At 41.9% G+C, this 18,424-nt stretch overlaps 2 protein-coding genes across 4 annotated transcripts in view; one reads left to right on the top strand and one right to left on the bottom strand.

The window, feature by feature from the left end:
* Positions 1 to 10,289, bottom strand: part of LOC124008095 (integral membrane protein 2B-like) — a 43,885-nt gene extending 33,596 nt beyond the window's left edge. Inside the window, exons 1-3 of the mRNA XM_046319065.1 lie at positions 10,102 to 10,289; positions 3,316 to 3,447; positions 2,177 to 2,371 (exon numbers count right to left, since the gene is read on the bottom strand). Coding sequence (XP_046175021.1) covers positions 2,177 to 2,371; positions 3,316 to 3,447; positions 10,102 to 10,188 — 414 coding nt within the window. The 5' untranslated portion in view covers positions 10,189 to 10,289. The remainder of the gene's footprint in view (positions 1 to 2,176; positions 2,372 to 3,315; positions 3,448 to 10,101) is intronic.
* Positions 10,290 to 10,912: 623 nt separating this feature from the next.
* Positions 10,913 to 18,424, top strand: part of LOC124008093 (protein Shroom2-like) — a 28,777-nt gene continuing 21,265 nt past the window's right edge. For 2 of the 3 annotated variants that reach the window (XM_046319035.1, XM_046319034.1), the window contains exons 1-2: positions 10,936 to 11,740; positions 13,217 to 13,365. In XM_046319035.1, coding sequence (XP_046174991.1) covers positions 11,531 to 11,740; positions 13,217 to 13,365 — 359 coding nt within the window. In that variant the 5' untranslated portion in view covers positions 10,936 to 11,530. Of the gene's footprint in view, positions 11,741 to 13,216; positions 13,366 to 18,424 lie in introns of all 3 variants that reach the window. The other variant, XM_046319039.1, reaches the window with a different exon arrangement.

The following is an 18,424-nucleotide window of genomic DNA, read 5'->3' as shown; positions in this document are numbered from 1 at the left end:
CAGTTACTGGGCCAACGCTCTAACCACTAGGCTACCTGCAGCCCCAAAAATATGTACAGATTGTCTTGTGAATATTCTAAAATCCACATGCACATTTTCCCATCAGAGATGCATTTCATCAAATTGACTTATTGCGGATAAAAGGCTATGCTTGATGACTTAGTGCACATAAAAATACCTTTTGCGGTTAAATTCCAATGTACCAAATAAAAACAAGTTAAATGAGTTTACATCAGATTTTCAACTCTGATGGTTCTCACACAACACCTAGGGATAGGGGGCAGCATTTTCACTTTTGGATGAATGGCACGCCCAGAGTGAACTGCCTCCTACTCTGTCCCAGATGCTAATATATGCATATTATTATTAGTATAGAAAACACTGACGTTTCTAAAAAAAACTGTTTGATTGATGTCTGTGAGTAGAACATCACTTATATGGCAGGCAAAAACCTGAGAAAAATCCAACCAGGAAGTGGGAAATCTGAGGTTTGTAGTTTTTCAAAGCTTGGCCAACCGAATAGTGTCTATGGAGTCAAGTTGCACTTCCACTAGATGTCAACCGCCTCTAGAAACTTGTTTCAGGCTTCTGCTATAAAGGAGGGGGGAATGGGAGCTGAATGAGTCATGGGTCTGGCAGAGTGTCTCAGGCTCGTGACACACGCTCCCGACAGAGTACGCTCTCGTTCCAGTGCTTTTCTTCAGACATAGGAATTCTCCGGTTGGAACCTTATTGATAATTCATATTAAAAACATCCTAAAGATTGATTCTATACATCGTTTGACTTGTTTCTACGACCTGTAACGGAACTTTTTGAGTTTGTCTGGACGAAGTGCTCGCGCCTCATGAAGATGGATTACTGGGCTGAACACGCTAACAACAAGTGTCTATTTGGACATAAATGACTTTATGGAACAAATCAGTAATTTATTGTCAAACTGGGATTCCTGGGAGTGCCTTCTGATGATCATCAAAGGTAAGTGAATATTTATAGTATTATTTCTAACTTCTGTTGACTCCAACATGGCAGATATTTCTTTGGCTGGATTAGGCTCGGAGCGCCGTTCTCAGATTATGATTTTCCATAAAGTTTCTTTGAAATCTGACACAGCGGTTGCATTAAGGAGAAGTTTCTTTAATTCTGTGAATAACACTTGTATCTTTTATCAATGTTTATTATGAGTATTTCTGCAAAATCACCGGATGGTTTGGAATCAAAACATTACTGCACGTAACGAGCCAATGTAAACAGATTTTTGGATATAAATATGAACTTTATCGAACAAAACATACATGTATTGTGTAAAATGATGTCCTATGAGTGTCATCTGATGAAGATGATCAAAGGTTAGTGATTAATTTGTATCTATATTTCTGCTTTTTGTGACTCCTCTCTTTGGCTGGAAAAATGGCTGTGTTTTTTTGACTTGGCGGTGACCGTATGTTGTGCTTTCGCTGTAAAGCGGACACGATGGGTAGAGTAACAATAATTTTCTTTCATTTGCTCTATTGGACTTGTTAATGTGAAAGTTACATATTTCCCCAAAAATATTTTGGAATTTCACGTGCTGCCTTTTCAGCGGAATGTTGTCGAGGGGTTCTGCTAGCGGAACGCCTGCCCTAGGAAGGTTAAATAGCGAGTGTGCCCACTCCGGTATTGCCACATGCACTCTAGCTAACAGATACATATGGGAGTATAGCCTACATAAGATTATGGACGAAAGAGAAAGATTATTTTGATTTGTCAAACGACAGCCAAGCATTTTTTCATCATGTCACCAGAATAAGACCCTTGATATTTATTGGAAAGGAGCACCATGCTCATTATTGTGCAAGTTCACCACTCTGAAGTTCATGAAAACTTATTTCATCTGTAGCCTAATAAACTGCATGCTTCCCCACCAGTCATAGGGGGAGGTGCAGGTCATTGCGTGACTCCAAGTTTACTTCTATATGACGGTTATCAATATTTCCAACGACATTTCTTGCATAATTCCCTCAGAGCTCATTTAGTATTTAGTGTTGTCGGCATTTGGAAAGTTTACCAACAAATGTTCTGTTTAGGCCTGTCGTGACTTTATCTGACGTGCACTTTACTTGCATTAAAAAGGTTGGATGTAAACCTGTGTGTGTGTGTGTGTGTGTGTGTGTGTGTAGAGCAGTGTTCTCCTCTCACGCTTTTGAAGTCATGGACGATGTCGGCCGGGTCGCTGTCAGAGAACTCGGGCACGGGCACGTTGATTAGCTCCACCTCCTCTAGCACACGGATGCTCTCCTGGATGTGTCTTAGAGCAGAGGGCAGGGGGACCTCGTCCTGAACCATGTAGTCCCGCTCACGGTAGTCCACCCCGCAGAAATACACCGGGTCCTCCTGAGGAAGACGGGGTGAGACAACGACAGTGAGGACTTCTCTCACCCAGACTCGCTATACCTTACCAACAATGTATAGTTAGCTAGCACACTCTGGGTTGGTTTCACTGAAATCTCTCCCAATTAGGGGTGCATTCAGAGTGCTTCTTAGTCCAAGACTAGGCTTAATCTGCGTCTGGGAAACCAGACAACGGCAGGTGCAAATGTGTCCTCTAACCAAGGAAAGGAAGCTTTAACTATACTGAACAAAAATATAAAACAAAATGTAAAGTATTGGTCCCATACAATGAGCTGAAATAAACGATCCCAAAAATGTTCCATACACACAAAAAGCTTATTTCTCTCAAATTGTGTATATCCCTGTTAGCGTTTCTCTTTTGCCAAGATTAAACAGCATTATCATTACAGTGTTGGGGACAATAAAAGGCCACTCTAAAATGTACCGTTCTGTCACAATGCCACCGATGTCTCAAGTTGAATGAGTGTGCAATTGGCATGTTGACTGCAAGAATGTCCACCACAGCTATTGTCAAATAATTGAATGTTAATTTCTCTACTACAAGCCACCTCCAATGTCACTTTAGAGAATTTGGCAGTACGCCTAACTGCCATGACAACCGCAGACCACGTGAAACCACATCAGCCCAGGACCTCCACATCTGGCTTCTTCACCTGCGTGATAGTCTGAGACCAGCCACCCAGACAGTTGATGAAACTGAGGAGTATTTCTGTCTGTAATAAAGCCCCTTTTGTGGGGGAAAACAAGTTGATTGACTGGCCCACCCATGGCTTCGCCCCTGAAATCCACAGATTAGGGCCCAATGAATTAATTTCAATTGACCAATTCCTTGTATGAACTGTAACTCAGTAAAATTGTTTAAATTCTTGTTCACTATATAGTTGAGCCTATGGCATTATAGGGGTCTAACCAACAGTCCATCTCACCTGCTGTATGTAGGACTTGTAGAGGTAGGCCCCTCCCACCACCACACCGGACAGCATGAGAGCCAGACCCAGGCACATGCACCAGCACCACACCTTGGACTGCCGACGCACCCGCATGCCATCCTCCAGGTCCTGAGAGAGAAGAAACGGAGCTAAAACGTTACATGCACATTTGATCATTTAAAATACATTACACCAGGCAACAGATACAGTGCATAGGCCTATATTAACAATTGCAGTGGATACATACACAAAAAAAAGCCTGAAGACCCCCCCCCCCAATTGCGGTCCTCTATAACATACAAAGTAAGGCCTAAATACAGCTGGTCAGCCTCTCACAATACCAGCATGTCTGCCTGTATGTTTCATTACATAATTGAGACAGGTTGATGAACCAATATTAACAGTATATCATCCCAGATGAATCATTAAGGAAACTGACCTCAATAAATCCTCTTTGTTCAAATTAAATCGCTCCAACACAACATAGCCAAACAGTGCGATTCAAATAAGAGTGCTGCTTAGTCACAATACAGCTGTGGTGTGTTCTGTTGACATCAGTTGGGAGTATGGTAGCAGTGATAGAGATGCTTATGTAGCTTATTCAAACACAGCCAATCCCCCCCACCCCACCCTCTCTTCTATGTGACCTTTCACCTCATTTCCATCATGCCTTCGTCTACCTCAAGACATTCTTTCTAACCATTATTAATTTACTGCCTTATCTTTTAGCCCTCTCCATCATCATCTGTTATTTTGCTCCCTCACTTTAATATTATGGAGTCTAGAGACACATGTAATTTGATGGCAGGCCCTTTTCCTGAACTGTTAGTTGTTTATGCAGAGTTGGGGTGGGGTTCGTATTGAAACAAAAGAGTGGATGTGTCAAAAGCTCTCTGGAGATCAGTTTTTTTCTTCGTTTTCCTCATCTGATCTGAGATATCCTCATGCTCGTACTTTAGTGGAAGAACACTGTTCCCACCTTCATTAGTCCACTGTCGATAGTCCCAACGAGAGACGTGCTTGAGGTAAACTAAGGTGTATATTTTCATGATTTCAAAATTTACAACAGATACAGGGGCGATTGAATGATGGCCATGCTTGTCTCAATAAGCTAACCTGAAATGATTAGAGTATTAACATGGCTAAAGGTCAGGAATAAGGAGGTGGCTCATGGCTGGTCTCTGTGGACCATGCTGTGTCTGGTCTAGAGGTCGGCCGATTAATCGGAATGGCCGATTAATTAGGGCCAATTTCAAGTTTTCATAACAATCGGAAATCGGTATTTTTGGGTGCCGATTTCCAATTATTTAAAACAAATAAATTTATAAAAAATGTATACCTTTTTATTTAACTAGGCAAGTCAGTTAAAGAACACATTCTTATTTTCAATGACTGCCTAGGAACTGTGGGTTAACCTGTTGATCCTACCCCTACTTTTTCGAACATTCTGTTAAAAATCGCGCAACATTTCAGCGCCCCGCTACTCTTGCCAGGAATATAGTATATGCATATGATTAGTATGTGTGGATAGAAAACACTCAGACGTTTCTAAAACTGGTTAAATCACGGCTGTGACTATAACAGAACGTGCGTTTCATCGAAAAGCGCAGGAAAATCTGATCACTGAAAACTGGAAAATATATCAATGCGCCACTTGAATGTATTGTTGAATGGAAACCACATTACCTGGAGCCGGGGTTGCAATACCTACAGCTTCCACACGATGTCAACAGGCTTGTCATTTGCCTAGGATTTGTTTCTTGGTCAAACGAACAAGAGACAGCCCATTTCTTCCGGTCTCCAACAGGATATTTTGGTTGAGATTTATCCGGACATTATTTCAAGACGTAGAGCTATAGAATATACATCACCCCATGATCAATTTGATCGATTATTAACGTTTACTAATACCTAAAGTTGCATTACAAAAGTATTTCGAAGTGTTTTGTGAAAGTTTATCGTCGACTTTTTTTTTATTTTAAAAAATGACGTTGCGTTATAAAACGCTGTTTTTTTCCTTGATCACACAGTCTTCATAGATGGATATCTAGGCTATATATGGACCGATTTAATCGGGAAAAAAATACCCAATAGTGATGTTTATGGGACATCTAGGAGTGCCAACAAAGATCGTCAAAGGTAATTAATGTTTTATATTTTATTTCTGCATTTTGTGTAGCGCCAACTGTGCTAATTATCTTTGTTTACGTCCCCTGCGGGTCTTTAGAGGTGTTGCATGCTATCAGATAATAGCTTCTCATGCTTTCGCCAAAAAGCATTTAAAAATCTGACTTGTTGGCTGGATTCACAACAAGTGTAGATTTAATTCAGTACCCTGCATGTGTGTTTTAATGAACGTTTGAGTTTTAACGAGTGCTATTAGCATTTAGCATAGCGCATTTGCATTTCCAGATGTCTAGATGGGACGCCTGCGTGTCGGGTGGAGGTAAGAGGTTAACTGCCTTGTTCAGGGGCAGAACGATAGATTTTTCACCTTGTCAGCTCAGGGGTTCCAATCTTGCAACCGCACAGTTAACTAGTCCAACGCTCTAACCATTGCACTCCACGATTAGCCTGCCTGTTACACAAATGCAGTAGAAGCCAAGCTAAATTGCTAGCTAGCATTAAACTTATCTTATAAAAAAACTATCAATCATAATCACTAGTTTTAACTACTAACCCAGTTTAGCAGGCAATATTAACCAGGTGAAATTGTGTCATTCTCTTGCGTTCATTGAGTCAGGGTATATGCAACAGTTTGGGCTGCCTGGCTAATTGTGAACTAATTTGCCAGAATTTTACGTAATTATGACATGCATTTAAGGTTATGCAATGTAACAAGAATATTTAGACTTAGGGATGCCACCCATAAGATAAAATACAGAACGGTTCCGTATTTCACTGAAATAATAAACGTTTTGTTATCGAAATGATAGTTTCCAGATTCAATCATATTAATGACCAAAGGCTCGTATTTGTGTGTTATGTTATAATTAAGTCTGATTTGATAGAGCAGTCTGCAGCAGGCCCGTAATCATTCATTCAAACATCACTTTTGTGCATTTTGCCAGCAGCTCTTCGCAAGCACAGCGCTGTTTATGACTTCAAGCATATCAGCCTAATGGCTGGTGTAACCAATGTGAAATGGCTAGCTAATTAGCTTGTTCTGCACGCTAATACTGTTTCAAACATCACTCGCTTTTAGATTTGGAGTAGTTGTTCCCCTTGCGCTGCAAGGGCCGCAGCTTTTGTGGAGCGATGGATAAAGATGCTTCGAATGTGGCTGTTGTCGATGTGTTCCTGGTTCGAGCCCAGGTAGAGGCGAGGAGGGGGACGGAAGCTAATCTGTTACACTGGCAATACTATAGTGCCTATAAGAACAGCCAATAGTCAAAGGTATATGAAATACAAATGGTAGAGGGAAATAGTCCTATAAATACTATTAACTACAACCTAAAACCTCTTACCTTGGAATATTGAAGTCTCATGTTAAAAGGAACCACCAACTTTCATATGTTGTTTAAATTCCTTGCTCAGAACATGACGTTAACTTTTATTTTTTATTTTTTACATGGCACATATTACTTTCTTCTCCAACACTTTGTTTTTGCATTATTTAAACCAAATTGAACTTTATTGAACATTGAACATTATTTATTTGAGGCCAAATTGATTTATTAAGTTAAAATAAGTGTTAATTCAGTATTGTTGTAATTGTCATTATTACAAAAAAAGAAGAAGTGTGTGTGTGTGTGTGTGTGTGTGTGCGTATATATACACACACACATATATATACACACACACACACACATTAATATTACTTAAAATCAGCCAATTAATCGGTATCGGCTTTTCTAGTCCTCCAATAATCGGCACCTGTGTTAAAATCATAATCGGTCAACCTCTAGTCTGGTCACGTCACAGACCTTCAACTAGCCTCTGACGCCTTATCCAGGACATCACCTGTTTAAATCAACAGTCTGACTGTCCAAACTGCACTCCTACTTGTGAAACAGACATGATTTCCAGGTCTTTCTATGCAGTGGCATTTTCTCCCCAAGTCTGTCCCTGGCTGCTGCATTCCTCTACTCACTCAGATTCTCTATAGTGAAGGAATTCTCTATAGACTTGCAATCTCACCTGTACTCTATTTCCAATGCATTTGGAAAGTATTCAGACCAGTTCCTATTTCCACATTTTTGTTAGGTTACAGCCTTACAGCCGTGCTTTTACACCTGCATTGTTTGCTGTTTGGGGTTTTAGGCTGGGTTTCTGTACAGCACTTTGAGATATCAGCTGATGTACGAAGGGCTATATAAATAAATTTGATTTGATTTGATTTGATTTATTCTAAAATGGATTAAGTTGTTTTCCCCCCCTCAATCTACACACAATATCCCATAATGACAAAGCAGTGATTACAGATGAGAGTCTTCTTGGGTATGGCGCTACAAGCTTGGCACACATGTATTTGGGAAATTCTCTGACTCTTCTCTGCAGATCCTCTCAAGCTTTGTCAGGTTGAATGGGGAACGTAGCTGCACAGATATTTTTAGGTCTCTCTAGAGATGTTCAATCAGGTTCAAGTCCAGGCTCTGGCTGGGTCACTCAAGGACATTCAGAGGCTTGTCCTGAAGCCCCTCCTGCGTTGTCTTGGCTGTGTGCTTAGGGTTGGTGTCCTGTTGGAAGGTTAACCTTCTCACCAGTCCGAGATCCTGAGCGCCCTGGAGCAGGTTTTCATCAAGGATCTCGGTACATCTTTCCCTCAATCATGACTAGTCTCCCAGTCTGTGCAGCTGAAAAACATCCCCACAGCATGGTGCTGCCACCACCATGCTTCACCGTAGGGATGGTATGGGCCAGGTGATGAGCACTGCCTAGATTCCTACAGATGTGACGCTTGGTATTCAGGCCAAAGAGTTCAATCTTGGCTTCATCAGACCAGAGAATCTTGTTTCTCTGGATCGGAGTCCTTTAGGTGCCTTTTGGCCAACTCTATCCGGGCTGTCATGTGCTTTTACTGAGGAGTGGCTTCAGTCTGGCCACTCACCCATAAAGGCCTGATTGGTGGAGTGCTGCAGAGATGGTTGTCCTTCTGGAAGGTTCTCCCATCTCCACAGGAACTCTGGACCTCTGTCAGACTGACCATTGGGTTCTTGGTCCCTCCCCTGACCAAGGCCCTTCTCCCCCGATTGCTCAGTTTGTCTGGGTAGCCAGCTCTAGGAACAGTATTGGTGGTTCTAAACTTACAGAACGATGGAGAGTACTGTGGGGACCTTCAATGTTGCAGACACTTTTTGGTACCCTTCCCCAGATCTGTGCCTTGACACAATACTGTCTCGGAGCTCTAAGTTGTAGAAACATCTCAAGGATGATCAATGGAAGCAGGATGCACCCGAGCTCAATTTCATGTCTCATAGCAAAGGGTCTGAATACTTACATAAATAAAGTATTATTGTTTTTTGCATTTTACCCCCCTTTTCTCCACAATTTCGTGATATCTAATTGCGATCTTGTCTCATCTCCCCAACGGCCTCGGAAAGGTCAAGGCATGCATCCCCAAAACATGACCCACCAAACCACACTTCATAACCCAGAAGGCAGCTGCACCAAAGTGTCGGATTTAACACCGCTCACCTAACAACCGACATCAGCCTGCAGGTGCCCGGGCCACCACAAGGAGTCGCTAGAGTGCGATGAGACAAGTAAAGCCCCACTGGCCAAACCCTCCCCTAACCCAGACGATGCTGGGCCAATTGTGCGACGTCCTATGGAACTCCCGGTCACAGCTGGTTATGACACAGCCTGGGATCAAACCCGGGTCTGTACTGACACTTAAGCACTTCTATACAGTGCCTTAGTACACTGCACCCAATTAAGTGTTTATGAATTTGCTCAAATTTCTACAATCCTTTTCTCACTTTGTCATTGTGTGTAGATTGAGGAGTATATTTTTTTTATTGAATTGATTTTTTGAATAAGGCTGTAATGTATCAAAATGTGGAAAAAGTGAAGGGGTCTGAATACCTTTCGAATGCAACTAACTTTATGGGCACTTACACGCCAAATAAAAATTAAGTTTAACTGCGCACTTATTGGTAGCCCGGGCCCTATAACATGTCATTACTACCCTGCGCCAACCTTAGATTTATAGACATGAATCCAGGCTCTTGGGATGAGTTTGGACTGACAGGCTTCTAATTACGGATACAGCATCTACTAACTGACAGGTGATATTTTTTGTTTGTTAACAAAATGCATGCTGTGTACAGACAGGTTATCAAAAGTTCCCTCTTATTGCTTTATCAGGAGGAAAGACCTCACACCGACCTTCGACACTAATACACTTAATTTTATCAATACTTTGTGTATGGCGTCTATATAAACGCATTTACTTTTTACTCTTCAGAACCAACAACGAACACAAACAGGAACAATTATTCGAATAAATAGGAAAGACGACCGGAGTGATCTTCACGCATTTCAGTTACAGGCCTCTACTAAAATCAAGACCGAAACAGAAAGCTAGCACGGTTCTGCCCAGGCCAGCAACTGCGAACACCACTAAGCCTACCGAAAATAATTTGCTTAACAGACATTTTCCGACGTCGCTCCGGTCACGGTTTGAATTATCAAGAGTCTATACAGGTTTCTAATCGACGTTACTTTGTTTCAGTTAGGTTTCTACATTGTTTAAACTGATACAAAGTTGCGTCATCCACGTTAGTTGCGTCGAACATCCTTCGCAACAAATATTAACCACATTGGTTTAGCTCAACTCACCCTCTCCTCCGGAATAAGCGCTTCGGCATTGCATGACTTCTTCAAATCCCTTTGTCCAAAGGACGAGTTAAATGTTACTTTCACCATTTTTAAAAAATCTAAATGTTAGACCTAGCGACAATCACCTTCTGCAGGAACGTCTTCGTGTGGCGTCTGATTACAATGACGTTGCTAAATACAAAACATCCCGAACGGGTCACATGAGTGATTGCAAGCCGTATAGGCTGCATTCAAGAACCAACACGGTTTTAGAAACGTTCCTGAACGTTTTTTTCTCCCCGCTGGGGGGCAGTATAATCTCAAAAATATATTTAGTGGTAGAGAGGCATTTATCATATGGAATAAAAATGGTTAATTAAATGGTGCACATGAGAGAAACTCAAGAGATCATAATCATTAATTAATGTTAGTCAAGTGCGCGCCTCTGCTCGCCAGTTTGTGGTCTTAAAACCCTGCTTCGTTTAGCCATTCCTATGGGAAAAAAATGAATGACGAAATATTAAAGTTTTGGAATAAACGTCAAAAATAAGGTATGCGGTTAACACAGGAGGTTACACGTTTTTTCTATGATATAATAGCATTCAGTTAACATTACTTTAGCGAATTATGAAGCCTTTGTGTTTTTTTTTGTTTTACATAAATTCGTCATAACTCAAAAAGTGACATTAGCCGATTAAGATTATTGTATAGAGTAAAATTTATAAAATGGCCTAAACCCGTGTTTACCACACGTTATTTTCGGCGTTTATCCAAACACGCCATTAAATTTCTCCATAGGCTTTGTCGAACGAACCATGGCGGATTATAGTGCCTACAAAAAGACGCCATTACTATTTCTGTCTATGCAGGTGTCTCGTCTCAGGTGCCTGTCCAGTGCAGACCTTCAACACTGGGTTTTCACTTGACTTCGTATTCTTTTCCTGTTCTCCTCAAATATGTTTGCCTAAACTATTTGATTTAGTATATATATTTTGCTTTCTAAAACATTAACCATGTCTTTTTCAGACGAGTCAAAACTTTGAATTGTTGTCTGCTTAAGAGAAGCCAGCTGGATGAAAACGATGCGTAAAGGTATCAATTTATGCCTGTTGAATAGGCACACTTGGAGAGGAGGGTAGGCCTATGTTTTTCCGTCACCGTTGGTTACCGTGAGTGACGGGGTAAAGATGTCTGTGATGGAAAACATAAAGAAAGAAAGAGGACAATTGATTATATCGATTCGCCGTCTTACCAAGATAAACTACAACTGTACAAGCTGAGGGTAGTCGTTATTTATCAACTAAACTCATGATCGTGTATGGAGTATGGCAGGTGTTCACATATGACAGCAAATTATAGTGACTAGTTAGTTGATCATTCTCTTGTGAAATAAAACGGGAGCTGGTCGGGAACTTCTGATTGTCAAGAGTTCCCATCCCTCTTCAACACTATGGACGTCGTCGACTACAGAAGCGAGTTAAGGATGTCAGACAGAGAAGTCAAAGCCTTCCTAGACGCGGACAGATTCACGTCTGTCGGGAACGGGATTCAGGGTGTTGTTGAATATAGATTTGTGGATGTCCTGCTATTTGGTGGGGCACCTTGGGGGTTCACCCTGAGAGGGGGTCTGGAGCACCGAGAACCACTGCTCATAACCAAGGTATCTATCTATCTATCTATCTATCTATCTATCTATCTATCTATCTATCTATCTATCTATCTATCTATCTATCTATCTATCTATCTATCTATCTATCTATCTATGATGAAGAACGAGAAATACAGAGAACCCTTATTGACTTAACTTTAGCCACACTATTTAACAACCGATGTGCAAATAAACAACAATAACAAGTACCATAGATCAATCATGCAAATAAAACTAATTTTAAATGTAATTATTTCTCCACTGTCATGGATTTGTTTCACCTTTCCTGTTTCCCCTGATATGAAAATAAGCCTGTGTGGCGATTAAACACTGGAACATCACTGTAGTTTCCTGATTGGTTAACTGTGTGTGTTTCTTCCAACACTCCCATGTTTTCTCAGTCCAGAAATTGTTGGGGCTGTTCCCACACCTTTATGCATTTGATATGTTGCATATTTTCACCTTTAAACTTCTGCCCCGAGGGGGGGGGTTGCTGTCTGTCTTCCATGCTCATCAAAGCAGTACCAGGAACCATTTAGGAATGCAGAAGTGAAGATAATGTGTGTTTGGCAGTGGCTGACCAGGATTGGCTCAGTCAATGCTGCTCTCCAACAGAATGAGGAAACAGTTTGTTTCCATCCATTTCCATTTCTATTCTCCATTCTGTTTCCATTCCCCTCTCCTGTACTCCTGTATGTGTAGAGAATTAGTGATGGAATGTGCAACACGTCTGCTCCAACTGTTTTCAAGTTCCTTATGGTTTCATTTAAAATAAATCAGTGCTCTCAGGTTGCCACAGTATAATTCTTCCAGTGCAGGATGGACACAATGGACTCTGATCTGATCCATGGTCACTGACCACCAACTCTTACAAGGATTGGGTTTACGCTATATTGCGTGTGTTCTCCAGCTCTTCGTCACTTTCAGAAGCTACACAAAATAACAATCCATCCCGTTAATGTTAGATTGATATAATTTACAAAATCATACATCTCGTATAACTTTGTGACTTGCTCCATTTGCTTGTCAGTAGTAGGCTAGTCCCCCTCTGAACTTTGAGACTGGGCTGGAGAGAGGGGATTTGGAAGGGTGGATATGATAGAACCATTTTTAATGAAGTTGACTCAATGCCAGCATGGCAGGGTTGAAGAGAGGGTCCTGTCAACACAGTCTGTGGATGGAATGTGATATTCTTCTAAACTGATGAACTATGGAAAGTGAACTGTTATTAAAATATACTTCACTAATGAGACATTAAGTCTGTAACATGTTCTTTTATCCACATAACTATCAGACAGCATCCCTTGACTGGGCCCCTTTTCCCCTGCCAACACTATCTGTGTGCAATTGTTTTCTTATACTCTTCACTTGAGAAATGTTAACAGTCCCAAAATCTCAATTTGCCCCAGTAAGTTATAGCTGTTTTATTAATGCTGTATAAACTACTTATTAACACCTTTAATTAAACATTCCTGTTGCGTGATTCAGGTGGAGGAGGGCAGCAAGGCGGCGACCGTCAGCCTGCAGGTGGGAGATGAGATCGTCAACATCAACACAGTTCCCATCAGTGGATCCAGACAGGAGGCCATCTGTCTGGTCAAAAGCTCCCACAAGACCCTCGCCCTGGTCGTCAGAAGGTGGGCTATGAGCTGCAACTAAATTGCCCTTACACCCAGGCACAATACATTTCTATTGAATTGAATATGACAGACATTGAATAAGAATACAGTATGTGTCAATGGGTACTATCGTAGAGTGATTGTTGCGTACCATCTCTCCCATTGTGCTGAGAAGAAGTGCCCTGTGTTTAAAATTGTATACATTAAACTTACGGATGGATCTACATTAATATATTGTTTTATCCAAAACTGGCACACAATACCAAATGCAGCACACAAGAGTTGGGCATATCAGGAAGAACGTTTTTTTGTACAAATGACTTTTACTCTGGACTCAAGTGTCTGCAAAGTGTCAAACAAGCTAACCTTAACCCACAAAGACACTATCTTGGAAACGAGGAGTCCTGTGTAATGTAGTCGGTGCATTCAGAAAGGGAATTTCAGATCCAGCTGGAGGTGTATCAGTTCACCCACTTTGACCTGCTGGGATTAAACGTAAAGCAACGAGGCTGCAGTTGTAATTGGTGCTACAGTCACACATTGCCCTTTGTTAGGGAATTGTTAACAGGTGGGAATATTTTATGTACAGTACCAGTCAAAAGTTTAGACACACCTACTCATTCCATGGGTTTCCTTTATTTGTACTATTTTCTACATTGTAGAATAATAGTGAAGACATCTCAACTATGAAATGACACATATGGAATCATTTAGTAACCAAAAAAAGTGTTAAACAAATCAATATATACATTTACATTTAAGTCATTTAGCAGACGCTCTTATCCAGAGCGACTTACAAATTGGTGCATTCACCTTATGACATCCAGTGGAACAGTCACTTTACAATAGTGCATCTAAATCTTAAGGGGGGTGAGAGGGATTACTTATCCTATCCTAGGTATTCCTTAAAGAGGTGGGGTTTCAGGTGTCTCCGGAAGGTGGTGATTGACTCCGCTGTCCTGGCGTCGTGAGGGAGTTTGTTCCACCATTGGGGGGCCAGAGCAGCGAACAGTTTTGACTGGGCTGAGCGGGAGCTGTACTTCCTCAGTGGTAGGGAGGCGAGCAGGCCAGAGGTGGATGAACGCAGTGCCCTTGTTTGGGTGTAGGGCCTGATCAGAGCCTGGAGGTACTGAGGTGCCGTTCCCCTCACAGCTCCGTAGGCAAGCACCATGGTCTTGTAGCGGATGCGAGCTTCAACTGGAAGCCAGTGGAGAGAACGGAGGAGCGGGGTGACGTGAGAGAACTTGGGAAGGTTGAACACCAGACGGGCTGCGGCGTTCTGGATGAGTTGAAGGGGTTTAATGGCATAGGCAGGGAGCCCAGCCAACAGCGAGTTGCAGTAATCCAGACGGGAGATAACAAGTGCCTGGATTAGGACCTGCGCCGCTTCCTGTGTGAGGCAGGGTCGTACTCTGCGGATGTTGTAGAGCATGAGCCTACAGGAACGGGCCACCGCCTTGATGTTGGTTGAGAACGACAGGGTGTTGTCCAGGATCACGCCAAGGTTCTTGGCGCTCTGGGAGGAGGACACAATGGAGTTGTCAACCGTGATGGCGAGATCATGGAACGGGCATTCCTTCCCCGGGAGGAAGAGCAGCTCCGTCTTGCCGAGGTTCAGCTTGAGGTGGTGATCCGTCATCCACACTGATATGTCTGCGAGACATGCAGAGATGCGATTCGCCACCTGGTCATCAGAAGGGGGAAAGGAGAAGATTAATTGTGTGTCGTCAGCATAGCAATGATAGGAGAGACCATGTGAGGTTATGACAGAGCCAAGTGACTTGGTGTATAGCGAGAATAGGAGAGGGCCAAGAACAGAGCCCTGGGGGACACCAGTGGTGAGGGCGCGTGGTGAGGAGACAGATTCTCGCCACGCCACCTGGTAGGAGCGACCTGTCAGGTAGGACGCAATCCAAGCGTGGGCCGCGCCGGAGATGCCCAACTCGGAGAGGGTGGAGAGGAGGATCTGATGGTTCACAGTATCGAAGGCAGCCGATAGATCTAGAAGGATGAGAGCAGAGGAGAGAGAGTTAGCTTTAGCAGTGCGGAGCGCCTCCGTGATACAGAGGAGAGCAGTCTCAGTTGAATGACTAGTCTTGAAACCTGACTGATTTGGATCAAGAAGGTCATTCAGAGAGAGATAGCGGGAGAGCTGGCCAAGGACGGCACGTTCAAGAGTTTTGGAGAGAAAAGAAAGAAGGGATACTGGTCTGTAATTGTTGACATCGGAGGGATCGAGTGTAGGTTTTTTCAGAAGGGGTGCAACTCTAATATATTTTAGATTCTTCTAAGTAGCCACCCTTTGCCTTGATGACAGCTTGGCACACTCTTGGCATTCTCTCAACCAGCTTCACCTGGAATGTTTTTCCAACAGTCTTGAAGGAGTTCCTTGTTGGCTGCTTTTCCTTCACTCTGTGGTCCAACTCATTCCAAACCATCTACATTGGGTTGAGATCAGGTGATTGTGGAGGCCAGGTCATCTGATGCAGCACTCCATCATTATCCTAATTAGTCAAATAGCCCATACTCAGCCTGGAGGTGTGTTTTGGGTCATTGTCCTGTTGAAAAACAAACGATAGTCCCACTAAGCCCAAACCAACTTTTGACTAGTACTGTATTTGTGAAGACAATGTTTATGGCCTCAGGGACTGTATATTGGTGCAACTCTAACCACTGACATGCAGAGACAGGACTGTCATTATACTAGACACATGTCATTTATAGAATATTGCTTGGTCATAAAGTACAGTGTACCTTAGTTTGAGCTGGAAGAGTGGAATGCTAACTGATCGTTACTAAACCACGAAGGGCAGGGCCACAGCTTGTTATGGTTACATTAGGACTAGGTACGAACTTCACTTTTTTTTTTTTACACTCTTTCATCCGTGATATTTACTAGGCTTAGTAAAGAAGTGTGAAGGTACATTTTTTTTACAGATATCTATGATATCTACCCAACAGGGAAGGGATGCAGTACATGCCTTTTAAATTATGTGAGCAAACTAACCTCTTCACACAACAGTGAGAGAAAGCCAATGTAGAGAACATTGAAGACCGCCCTATAGAGGAAGGAATGCCCTGAACTTCGTGGCGTGTTCATAAAACACATTCTCACACATTCTCTGGTAGGTGTGAAAGTGTCAATGCCAGCAAATATCTCCTTCGTTCATTTACGACTAGACTGCTCAATAGCGAATGGGAGGTTTAGAGCACGGGGTGGGATGTGATGTGTGTTATCTCATTGTGGCTCAGTTGGTAGAGCTTGGCACTTGCAACGCCAGGGTTGTGGGTTCGATTCCCATGGGGGACAAGTACACACAAAATATGATATGACTTTCTTACTGTAAGTCGCTCTGGATAAGAACATCTGCTAAATGACTTAAGTGTAAAATGTATTGTCTGATCTCCAAACTCTGTTAAACAACCACCGATGGGTGACATGTGAAGAAGGAAAAGCAGATACACGTTTTAAAGCTGTGGGAGGATGGGTGGAGGTGTCTAGGCCTGTGAGAGTGTACATCTAGTAGTGTTGTCACCAGAATGTTGACTTCCATACTAGGCTTAGTATCACAATACTCGATACTAGTGGTGTGCCGACCTGGCCATACTCATTCCTAATCGTATCTGTAAATTGACAGTTAATCGGCAAAAACGGAAGTGTTTTAATATGCCTAGGTATTTTGACATCTACTTATCTCCCTGGACGTTTATAGACCAATCAAGTGTGTCTGTTTCCTCAACTTGCAACAGGCAGATTGCAAGTTGTTAGATATTATGCACATTGATAGCTTGCTGGCTAGCAAACGTCCTCGACCATCTGATTCATCATAGTAGCAGGCAAACAGGAGGCAGCAGCAATCTAAATGATCAGACCGGAACATGCGAGGAGAAGTGATCAGATGAAATTATGAAGTGGAGCGAGTGAATGGAGAAATACAGATTCACTCTATCCAATCAGAGCAACAGGATCAAAGTACGAATATGATTTTTCAACGCCGATACGGATTATTGGAGGACCAAAAAAAAAGCTGATACCAATTAATCGGACGATTAAAAAAAAATATATATATATATATATATATATAAAAATGTTTTTTTTTAATAGAGAAAAATATATATATTTTAAAGTAAATAAATAATACAATTAATTAATTAATGAATTTTAATTTAATTTATTTGTAATAATGACAATTACAACTACTGAATGAACACTTATTTTAACTTAATATAATACATCAATAAAATCAATTTAGCCTCATTTAAATAATGAAACATGTTAAATTTGGTTTAAATAATGCAAAAACAAAGTGTTGGAGAAGAAAGTAAAAGTGCAATATGTGCCATATAAAAAAGCTAACGTTTAAAGTCCTTGCTCAGAACATATGAAAACTGGTGGTTCCTTTTAACATGAGTCTTCAATATTCCCCGGTAAGAAGTTTTAGGTTGTAGTTATTATGGGAATTATAGGACTATTTCCATTTGTATTTCATATACCTTTGACTACTGGATGTTCTTATAGGCACTTTAGTATTGCCAGTGTAACAGTATAGCTTCCGTCCCTCTCCTCACACCTACCTGGGCTCGAACCAGGAACACATCGACAACAACCACCCTCGAAGCATCGTCACCCATTGCTCTACAAAAGCCGCGGCCCTTGCAGAGCAAGGGGAACAACTACTCCAAGTCTCAGAGCGAGTGAAGTCACAGATTGAAACGCTATTAGCTCGCACCCCGCTAACTAGCTAGCCATTTCACATCGGTTACACCAGCCTAATCTCGGGAGTTGATAGGCTTGAAGTCATAAACAGCACAATGCTTGAAGCATTGTGAAGAGCTGCTGGCAAACACACGAAAGTGCTGTTTGAATGAATGCTTACGAGCCTGCTGCTGCCTACCATCGCTCAGTGAGACTGCTCTATCATAGACTTAATTATAACATAATAACACACAGAAATACGAGCCTTCGGTCATTAATATGGTCGAATCCAGAAACTATCATTTCGAAAACAAAAGGTTTATTCTTTCAGTGAAAAACAGAACCGTTCCGTATTTTATCGAACGAGTGGCATCCCTAAGT

This window comes from Oncorhynchus gorbuscha, linkage group LG21 (genome assembly GCF_021184085.1).
Source record: "Oncorhynchus gorbuscha isolate QuinsamMale2020 ecotype Even-year linkage group LG21, OgorEven_v1.0, whole genome shotgun sequence".
Taxonomy (NCBI): Eukaryota; Metazoa; Chordata; class Actinopteri; order Salmoniformes; family Salmonidae; genus Oncorhynchus; species Oncorhynchus gorbuscha.
This window is presented reverse-complemented; position numbering and strand designations above follow the sequence as displayed.